Source organism: Pollicipes pollicipes, unplaced genomic scaffold (genome assembly GCF_011947565.3).
Source record: "Pollicipes pollicipes isolate AB1234 unplaced genomic scaffold, Ppol_2.1 Scaffold_7262;HRSCAF=8765_pilon_pilon_pilon, whole genome shotgun sequence".
In the NCBI taxonomy this organism is placed as follows: Eukaryota; Metazoa; Arthropoda; class Thecostraca; order Pollicipedomorpha; family Pollicipedidae; genus Pollicipes; species Pollicipes pollicipes.
The window spans coordinates 22305394-22316086 of NW_023597055.1; the positions used below are offsets into that span (position 1 = coordinate 22305394).

General features: G+C 49.0%; 1 protein-coding gene across 1 annotated transcript in view; it reads left to right on the forward strand.

Annotated features, from left to right (window-relative positions):
• LOC119113580 (opsin-5-like) overlaps positions 1–3546 on the forward strand; it is a 35207-nt gene extending 31661 nt beyond the window's left edge. Inside the window, exon 9 of the mRNA XM_037237873.1 lies at positions 3473–3546. Coding sequence (XP_037093768.1) covers positions 3473–3546 — 74 coding nt within the window. The remainder of the gene's footprint in view (positions 1–3472) is intronic.
• The last annotated feature ends 7147 nt before the right edge of the window (positions 3547–10693 follow it).

Below are 10693 nucleotides of genomic sequence, written 5' to 3' on the forward strand. Positions count from 1 at the left end.
TTGTTTGTGAGGCTTTTTTCGTGATGACTTGGGTGACGTTCCTGTTTTTGAAGTAGATGGTGAGCGCTATCTTGTCGGCCTGGCTGAATGGCTGGACATTTCCAGATTTTATTTTCTTGAGAATATGCCCGTCTGTCTCATAACTATCAGACATTTTACGTTGATAGAACAGCTTGATTAGACTTGATTGATGTTTGACGACGTCAGTTTTGTCTAACATCATGACATAAAACTACTGGCCTCATGGAAGATGACATTGCTGGAATAGCCATTATTACTAGGACTTGCTTGATACACTGCAGCTCACTGTGTAGTTGTGTCCAATCAGAGCAGAGTTTAGGGACTCCTCAAAGGTAGGAGCGCTCTACTCTGATCTTGCACCGGTCGGAGCATTCGCTTGTGCCATTGAGGCATCGTCCAGCATCTGTTGACTTTTTGTGCCCTGTTCTCACGAATTTTTGTTCGTCAACAATGATGTCTATGTTTAAAAACAGAACGCCGTTACTTGACGCTTAGTTCGGGCGTGAATCGGAGAACTGAAGCTTGTTTCATTGCATTTTCAGTTAGATTTCTCAGCTTTCGTCACTGACGTCTACGAAAATGTCATCAACATATCGCGCCTGGGGTATGGGACGGAGAAAAACATTTTCAACGACTTTATTTTCCACGTGCCACATGTAGGCGTTGGCAAAAAGCGGTCCCTGTCGGACCCCAAGGCCACCCTACTCTTTTGTCAGCAGTTAATCATCTGGTGCACGAAATGGTGCCTCTGTTGTACATGCTCGCAGGAGGTCCTCCTGGAAGGAGGGACTGGGTTTAGGGGGAGGGATGTTTGCGTGGTGATAAGTGTCTTCAAGTACGATTTTTATCGTCTCTTTGTACCCGAACGTTTCTACCGGAACGTTCGTAAATAAACTCTCGACGCCTGGTGGTGCTAATAAGCCAGAAGGTTGCGTGCTTTTTAGGATGTCCGAAACCTCGTCCATTGACTTTAGGCCATGTTTCACAGGAGTGCACGGTGCGATGAGGCAGTTGAGTTGCTTGGTCAGTTGGTAGGGTGGCGTTGGTCACTGTGAAATGATCGGGCGTAGCAAGTTTCCTGTTTTGTGAATTTTAAAATTGCCATAGCTGTAGCCGGGCTGATATTCTCCAAAAAAATTCTGGAAATGGACACCATTCCTGACAGCATTGGTGCAGTAGATCAAGTTCTTCAACCTTGGTTTTGAAGCTGGATGTAGTGTCGCGTCTGATATATTCAAAATTAGATTCATTTGAAAGTATTCCGTTGATTTTGTTTTGGTAATCGGACTTGTCGACAATTACGTATGAGAATGTTGAATCGGCTCTCCTTATCGTGATCTCGTCGTTTCAGCTAAGGGCTTTCGTGGCTGCTCTGAGTTCTTTGGTCAGGGTCTTGCTTTAGAGTTGTTTTTTCTGATGGCACTTTCCCCAATGAGTCGATTCCGTTACTCCGGGTCGACGTTAACTTAGATAACTTACCTTACTTAACAGGCAAACCAACCCCTCGGTCGCCGTTCACCTCATTTATTGACGATAGATACTATCCTTAGGTGGTGTGCCTTACTTTTCAGCACGTGTTTTGCCGCTTGACTTCTTATACTGCTAAAAACAACAATTATCTTATTAAGTCTTTATGCAATTTGATGATCGAACTAGACTTAAGCATACCTCATCGTTACACCCTACTGGTTACACCTAAATGTACCATATGATCATACATTCATCACTTGTATATTGTATGTGTGCACCTTTGAAAATGGAATGTAATTCCGAAGCGTCAGGACGAAGAATAGGTGCTAAAAATCGGCGAGTACTATGTAGTCTCAATGACGAGCAAGCAATCGCACTAAAAAACTAGAGTGAGCGCAGAAAGAGCTTATTAAATGCATTTACGCCAAGGACTTCAACATAATATATAGACATATATATATATATATATATATATATATATATATACACATATATGTCTCTCTCTCCTCTCTCTCTCTCTCTCTCTCTCTCTCTCTCTCTCTCTCTCTCTCTCTCTCTCTCTCTCTCTATATCTCTCTCTCTCTCTCTCTCTCTCTCTCTCTCTCTCTCTCTCTCTCTCTCTCTCTCCTCTCTCTCTCTCTCTCTCTCTCTCTCTCTCTCTCTCTCTCTCTCTCTCTCTCTCTCTCTCTCTCTCTCTCTCTCTCTCATCACTGTGCGTGCGTACATGCGTGCGTGCGTGTGACTTAAAGCGGCGGTATTGCAAAATGCCGATTTAAAACAAAACAAAAAAGCAACAGCAATTTGGCGAAGACAGCTCTTTTTCTTCGGCGGATTTCTGACTTTTGATGACTGTAACAGTATGCATACACGACAAGCCTATCTGACATGAAACCTGCGCAAGAAGCATAGCAGTGATTCCGTTGGATGACTCTAATTTCGGACCTCATCGAACAATAGTTAATTGACGTCTGCCTACAAATAGGCTGAAAATTTTAACGCTGATTAATATCGAGCCACATTAAATGCAAGAACGACAGTAGAATAGACCTTATCATTTATTGTCGCAACAAAAACCATTCAACTTACCTTCTGGAAAGACCTCCGACAAACTCGACAAATAAAGTCCACCAGTGCAGTGTATCAACTGAACTATAATTATCCATCATCTGTCTATCATCATATCATCTATCATCTATCTCTCATCTATCATATCATCTGTCATGTATCACTACATCTGTCTCTCCATTCTCCTGCTTATTTTTGGAGAATAAGGCTATTAATACTATCTCATCTATAACCATAGGAACGCTTGTCTTCTTGCAACAAGATGCTGCAAAGATGGAGACGCACAACTTTCAGTCTTAAAAACTCACACTTATCGCTTATCACAGCTGTACGGCGACGTCACACTTGTCACAGCGACAATGAGATGAGGTTTGCAGCGCCAGAAGATGAATACATTGACGAATATATGAGTGATTTTGTACAAACCACCCTTTACCTTAACGGCAATGCAAGGCCGAAGTCTGGAACCTCGAACGATACATCATAAAAATTGTAATGTACAATTGGCGGTCGCTTTTTCAATAGCATATACATACGATATCTATATATTTATATGCATACATATCTTGACATATATATATATATATATATATATATATATATATATATATACGCAACATTTGTGGGCAAATGACAAAGATGAATCAGTACCATTGACAACTGCCTGCCAGCAAAATCGCTTTTACAATTAATCTGTGAGCAGCAGTTCATGAACAGGAAATCACGAATATTGTAAGCTCTGGCCAACCATGGCTCGCAACTGTGATTGCAACTTTTCAGCCAGCAGTGCCATTCGAATGCGCATTTACGACGGCGAACGGAAGCATTGTCGTCAATGTCTGACTGAAGTAGGACTGTACAGGTAAGTTTACAGCGACCTTGCGCAGGGCTGACTGAACCGCTGGCCTCCCGGCAGATGTGGCCTCTCTGCGGATCTCCACCGCCACTGCTCGTGCCACCGAGGGCGTAGTGCGTGAGACGCTGGTCTGATGAGCACCGTGGACGCTCTGGGGACGCTCCAGCGACGCCAGTCTGGCATGCTGCAGTGGTGACGAGCAGTGCGCGGGCAGTCTCGTTTGCACCTTACGCCGCAGGAGAGGAAGAGGTGGCCCTCGGGGCCAGCGTGGTGGAAGGACGGAGACACGCACCACATCAGGCTGCCCGTGACGTCAGCTCCGTTGATGACGTCATTGATGTCAGGCCCGTCTATAGCCGACATCGAAGCCAGCATGCAGCGACTGGCAGTCATTCTTCGACGACCTCAGTCTTTGATGACGGTGATCTTCATTGACGTGATTGTTCAGCTGAATCAGCCCTCGAGGACGTCGTTTGGTGGTTGACCCTCCGGCGGGCTAGAGGCCAGTCTCCAATCAAGTCAGCTTGTAAGGCAATTGGCCACTCTGTGTCAGTGTCAAGTCACTGTGCAACTGATAACAGCTCTTGGGCAGTCTGCGGGAGGAGAGTCGATTGCAACCACTCCCGTGAGAAAGTCGTGCAAGCCTCTAGGAGCTACTTTTTTACGAATCCTTCTACGGAGGAGCACATCTCAATCAAAATATTTCAGTACTGTGAGTGCAATGTCTGCGTGTTCATCTGAATCTGGACTATCATGACCGCACCATTCATTTGGACTTTTGCGCGCGGCTTTGTCCGTAGCTGTCAACGCATTGCATCTATACTAATCGCATGCTGTGATAGGGCTTGCTTAAACTGGCCTTCTGATAAGCTAGAAAATCATCTGACATATTTTTAACTCTGTGTTTTCATGTTTGCTCCATATAAACTAGGGAGATAGGATGACATCACTGGGGTGATATTGTATGTACTCGTATCTAAAGAGGTCCGTGAGTGGCCACCGAAAGCGGAAATTGAAGGTCGGCTTGACCCGAAGTCATGTCAAACGCGCACGCACACTGAAGAAGGTAGTAATTTCGCTTCTGAAAGAGTGATGCCTGGCGCGCCGGCAGCCTTTCCTTTCTCGCCACTGCTGAGCTGGAAGGGCGGCTGACGCAAGGCGTAGCCGGGATGCCGGCTCCCTTGCTGGAACATCCGCGCTTTCGTGTGGCTCGTGCTTGAAGGTCAGCTGATTTCCAGCCTCGCCAGTCAGGCGGCAGCAGAGGCAGCCGTGTCGCGACGTTGCGTGGAACTGCAAAATGTTTCGGTATACATTTCCGTGTATTATCGTATGTTGCTATCCATCATTATTCCGGGTATTATTATAACTGCGTGGCGAGGGTAGGGTGTTCACAACATGCTATGCTTGCCACGTACCCTGATTTCAGAGCTGTCCATGCAACAAGTGCAATCAGCCGCTGGAAGTGGAGAGCGCTGTTTCAATAGTGTCTATAGTTTGGATTTTTCCTGATCTCATCGGATTATATATCAGACTACTTATATATATATATATATATATATATATATATATATATATATATACATATAAGATATGTATGTTGACTGGGTGAGAGCTCAAATGGACTTAGCAGTGGTACAAGCAGGCCTAACTGCATTGTATGCAGGGCTCGGCCCTGATTTGCTCATCCAAGACGCGATACGCGAAGTCCGAGTCTTTCAAATTTTAACAGAAGCATCGTACATCAGTACTAAAATATAATCCTTTCCTGAAAAAATAGACCTTCAGCATGTCAGGAGATTCTGGTTGAGCGATGACACGAAACAATTTTAAGATTTGAAGTGTGCATACTCACTTATTGTTGAGCACGCATTGTCACGAGTGAACAATCATTATTTATAGCACAGGGGCTGACATTGCCGAAAAAGGATTACATGGTCTTTCTCGCTTACACCAAGTACACATCATACTGTTTCTGTAGATATTCTTAATAAGGGGTGACATATAATGCGGAACAACTGTAAATAAGAACGTTCACGCGTATTCTAAACCCCCCCCCCCCTATACGTAACCCACCACACAGCTCCTATTCGACGATATGCTACACAAGGTCCTCAGACGCAGTGACCTATGCGTTGTTAACATGGGAATTGAGTCACTGAGCTGACAGTCAGATAACGATGGGATCTGCCTGCGCAGGGAAGCGTTAAACAATGCCATGTGCAAATGGGTGTTTTTTTCCAGTCATGATATGCAGCACTCGTGACGTCACCACGGAGAACATATAGACCAATCTTGGAAAGGAACACGTGCGTCAAAACTTTCATCACGCCATCATTTGCTATTTGTGTCATGTCATTTCTCTTTTCCTTTCTTTATTCTTTTTCTTAATGTCGTGTTTCTATCCCAGTTAGTCCACGTACGTGTGACTGTCACGTACGCAGCTCTCGTAATGTACAATGCGTCCTGTTCTCAATTACCAGCGAGGCTCCAGGCCGTGTGAATCTTAACGTCACCTATCGAAGCTATTCTGGCTTAAGGGGACCGGCCCGTCGCAGCCCGGCACGGTCCACCCCTCCCTGCTCCCCCCCCCCCCCCTGACGTTCCCAACCTGACAATTTACCCTCATGATGGAGGTTTCAGTCGGTGGTGATCAGTAACACAGTTACAGTAATAGGATGCTCTTGACATGCCCTGACATGGCTCTGCTCTCTAATGGTTAACGTTGAGAACGATGCGGATCAAGATATCCAACAGTACGCTGAATTGGCGCGCCCGTGGCGGTACTGACCGCAGATGGAGGCAGTGAGGGAGGAACCCACATTCTCGACAGTGCCTTGATGCTTAAGGTGAAATGAGGGATGCTCAGTTGTCGTTATGAACCTGTAAGTGAACTGACCGTCAGGAGTCGTCACTCATCCTCTGCAAAATCACACTAACTGGCTCTTGACGGGGGGCCCCGAATTGCATCAAGGAAGGGATCTCTGGAAGTTACCGGGAAAATGTCTTCAACTTCCCAGCCCCCCCCCCCCCAACAATCGAAGCCCTTTTCCTTGGGGCTAAGATGACGTGGCTTGCTTCAGTGTCACTGATTGTCTCACTCGTCTTGGATCATGACATTCTGGTTGGGGGCACCTCGGCCGTCGGCTAGTCTTTGACCATCTCAAGTGGTTGTCCATGGGCGCGTCCGTGACGCCGTTAGAGCTATCGAAAGATCAAAAACACAGTAATAGTCCAATCTGCCTGAAAGCTGCTGGAGACCGGACCGTAGCGGTGTGGGAGTAGGAAGAGCTTCTTCTTCGGGACCTATTAAGCGTCTCCAGCGGTGGTCACACATATGATTATGGGCTGGGTGGCGGGTTATATGAGAGCCTGAGTATGGGGGGAGGAGCAGGGAGCAGATAAACACTATGCCCATGTTCAGCCGGACCCATGCCCTCTCCAGATTTCTCCGTAGTGCAGTTGCCAAGCGCGCACACTGCCGTCAGGGAGCCACTGGGACAGGGGACGCGTGACCTCCGTAGGTCCCCAGTGACCCACAAGACCGATCATCAAGAGCCCGATTGGAGGGCCCGAATGACTGTCTGAAGGCCGTGTTAAGTGATCTTGGCCTTCAGTGCGGACAATCAAATGTCGAGGTGAGGGCGTCTTGTGTCGGTCTGGTGCAATGAGGATCTCAATGTCAGTCGAGAGCCACCAAAGCCGGACAGCTGGTTCCGTGTCAGTCAGCGCCCAGGGGGACCCCTTCCCAAGCAGAAACAGGGTCGTAGTCCACGACTGTTGTTAAAGGTCTTTTGTTTTAGCCGGGGACCATGCACGAATTACGGGCTCCCCATGTCGCGCATGGACCGCCATTGCCCAACATGGATGCTTTATTGGCAGGAAGCCCCTAGTCAGCCAGAGGCGCCTTTGCGGAACAGACAGGGACGGAACCGAGCTTGTCAGAGGGCCTCTTGCTCGCACTGGCCACAGCATCCTGCGATCAAGACCGGTTTCTGAAAAGGTAATCATTGATTTCGGAAAAGGTGTTTATGTCAGCTTCCCGGTGGGTCTTCTCCGCTTCCCTGCGGCCCTATGGGTCGGACGGTTTTCCGATTTGAATTGCTAATTAATTACCAATTGATAATTATCAACGCATATTGTAAAACTTTACTTCCCTTATGCTTATCTGGGAGGGGGGGGGGGGGGGGAGGAGATTTAGTCTTAGCGACGCTGTAACGGTGCAGCAAAGCTCGCCAGATCATGCAGTTTGCATGCAGATGTTTGACAATTCACACAGCCCAACGTTTAAAGGGTTGGGCTTGTCGCTACTGAAAATCACACGCACTTGTAATCAGTAATCGCAAGGATGTCAGCATCGAGAATGGATGATAGCTGGGTCCACGAGAGTATCCCGAGGAGGGGAATCGGGCCGAGCTGGGCCGAGGGGGCATCCGGGGAAGGGGACATCAGGCCGGGCTTGGCCCGAGGAGGCATCCAAAAGCGGAGGTGCCGGGCCGTGGCCCCTCTAAGATCGCCAAAGTCTGGTACCAAATGACTCATTTCGGACTTCGAGGAGAATTTAAGTAACTTTTACCAAGGGATGCTTGTTTTAGAGTGCCGCTTCAGTTAACAGGAAGCGAAGCCCAATGAGGTTTTGACTCCCCTCTCCCCCACCCATCCCTCATCCCTTCCAAATGAAGCGGACTGAAACACCCGCGACCGGTCCAGGCGGACTGCGCAAGCTTATTTTTAATTTACATTACATCACAAGCGCCTTTAAAAAGGTTCACTCGGCTTGCGGCCTCGCTCAAAGTTTTCGCTAATTATCATGTTTTAGAGTATCTACCAACCTGTATGTGTTTGGTCCGTGGAATGTTGTGATTGATATTCGCATTCTAAGCGTTTGTGTATCGTTTGGCAGTGCTGTCATTGTAACCTTCTGTTGCATCCATTAAAGATGCACGAAGCACTCCTGGAATTCTACTGGCTGTGACTTTTCTCTAATAAAATCTGGGCGTCCTCATATCATGTGTTTTCTCATCGAGCAACTACACCATCTTCAAGATAAGGCTGCGACTCACAACGGCTGGACTACCAGTGCGCTCGTCCTGAGCGGTCACGGGGCCTGGAGGAGTTCGAACGCTCACGTCAACACTACCTGTACGTTGCAGAGCGCTTCAATGGTAGATCGCTGGACACTCAAAGAAAAGTCTACTCCTTTTACAAAGGAGGATGTGGGTAAAAAGACGGCCATTTTCCATATTTTCCTCTGTTCTTCCCTAGAATTTACGTAAAATTAAAACTGTTTCTAAGTGCATGTCGGCCTCCGACAAAGATCGCGCTGTTTCTTTGGATCCCCAGGTGGTTTTCAATGATATGTCAATGTTCCAGATCACTACCTGTGTATTCTACACACTCCCTCTAAATCACGTAGTAGTTTCCAAGTCACGCCAGACGAGCTGACAAACGGATTTCAGTGTTTCCATCCGGAGCGCGGTTTAATGATGGCTGTGAGCTGAAAATACATCGATCGGACCACAATAACACTGCATCACTTAAATTTATGATATTCGCAAAGGGCTACGCATGCACAAGTCAGTTTAGCAATGATGAGCAGCATACCCATGAATAAAACAAGATGCGGAAATGAAAACATCGCACGTTAGTTATGAGACTTGTGAAACCACTCGAACGCTAAAACACTCATCTGAAAACTTATGACAGCGTCCTACAGCCAGTAGCAAGCGGCCGAACAGTGGGCGAGCGGTTAGAGACACAATACAGCGCACAGTAGGCCCCTCGCTCATGCCGGGGCCAGCCACGCCAGACACAATACAGAGCACGGTAGGCACCACGCTCATGCCGGAGACAGCGGTGCGAGACACAAAACAGCGCGTGGTAGGCACCACGCTCATGCCGGGGGCAGCCACGCCAGACACAAAACAGCGCACGGTAGGCACCACGCTCATGCCGGAGCCAGCAGTGCGAGACACAAACGCTCATGCCGGAGACAGCGGTGCGAGACACAGAACAGCGCGTGGTAGGCACCACGCTCATGCCGGGGCAGCCACGCCAGACACAATGCAGCGCACGGTAGGCTCCTCGCTCATGCCGGAGCCAGCGGTGCGGGACACAAAACAGCGCGTGGTAGGCACCACGCTCATGCCGGGGCCAGCCACGCCAGACACAAAACAGCGCACGGTAGGCACCACGCTCATGCCGGAGACAGTGGTGCGAGACACAAAACAGCGCGTGGTAGGCACCACGCTCATGCCGGGGCCAGCCACGCCAGACACAAAACAGCGCAGGGTAGGCTCCTCGCTCATGCCGGAGACAGCGGTGCGAGACACAAAACAGCGCGTGGTAGGCACCACGCTCATGCCGGGGCCAGCCACGCTAGATATAGGGCAGCGCACGGTAGGCACCACGCTCGTTCCGGCGCTGCCACTAACCAGGTTAGGTTTAAAGGAGCAGGGCCGCATTAAGTGCAATTTAATGACATTTTAGGTCCGTTACTCCCCATGTCCTTCTGAAAACTCCCGACCATCAGTCAGGTTGTTAGTTGGGTGCATACTCTGCAATCTTCTCGCAACCCAACCTAACGTTACATCTAAGCTCACTTCTTACCTTCTAGCGACAGATGCATTTGGGAAGTATGGTCTGCGCGCGTCGGCAAGGTGCTCATTCTGGAAACAAGTACCAACTTCCGAGTCTAACGAAATAGTTTAAGCGACCATTCGCGATACTGAATGCTCCAGCACCGAGCCAACGGCATGCTGTACGCAGCCGACACCAAACACGCTGCCTGCTGGCGGGGTGGAGCCCTCCCTCCCCCTGGAGGCACGCCCACTCGGCAGCAGAGACAGCCGGCACTGGTATCTTAAGCTTCAGGGCTTTCACGCGCACGCTGACCAGTCATGTTATCTTACCCATGAGGAGGGACGTATGTGGTCACACACCCAGCTATTGTGTACTTTGGCTCCCGGCTTGTGGTGGGCAGGGACAACAGCCCGCCTCCCCCGCCCTTTCTCCCTCCCAACCTTTGTGCAAATGCCTTCGGTGTCAGAACCGGCGCGCGTACCGGTACCGTTGCCCTTCCTCATCCCGCCTACGCTGCCCACCTCGGAGCGTGACTCATCCCGCTACGCTGCCCACCTCGGAGCGTGACTCATCCCGCTACACTGCTCACCTCGGAGCGTGACTCATCCCGCTACGCTGCCCACCTCGGAGCATGACTCATCCCGCTATGCTGCTCACCTCGGAGCGTGACTCATCCCGCTACGCTGCTCACCTCGGAGCATG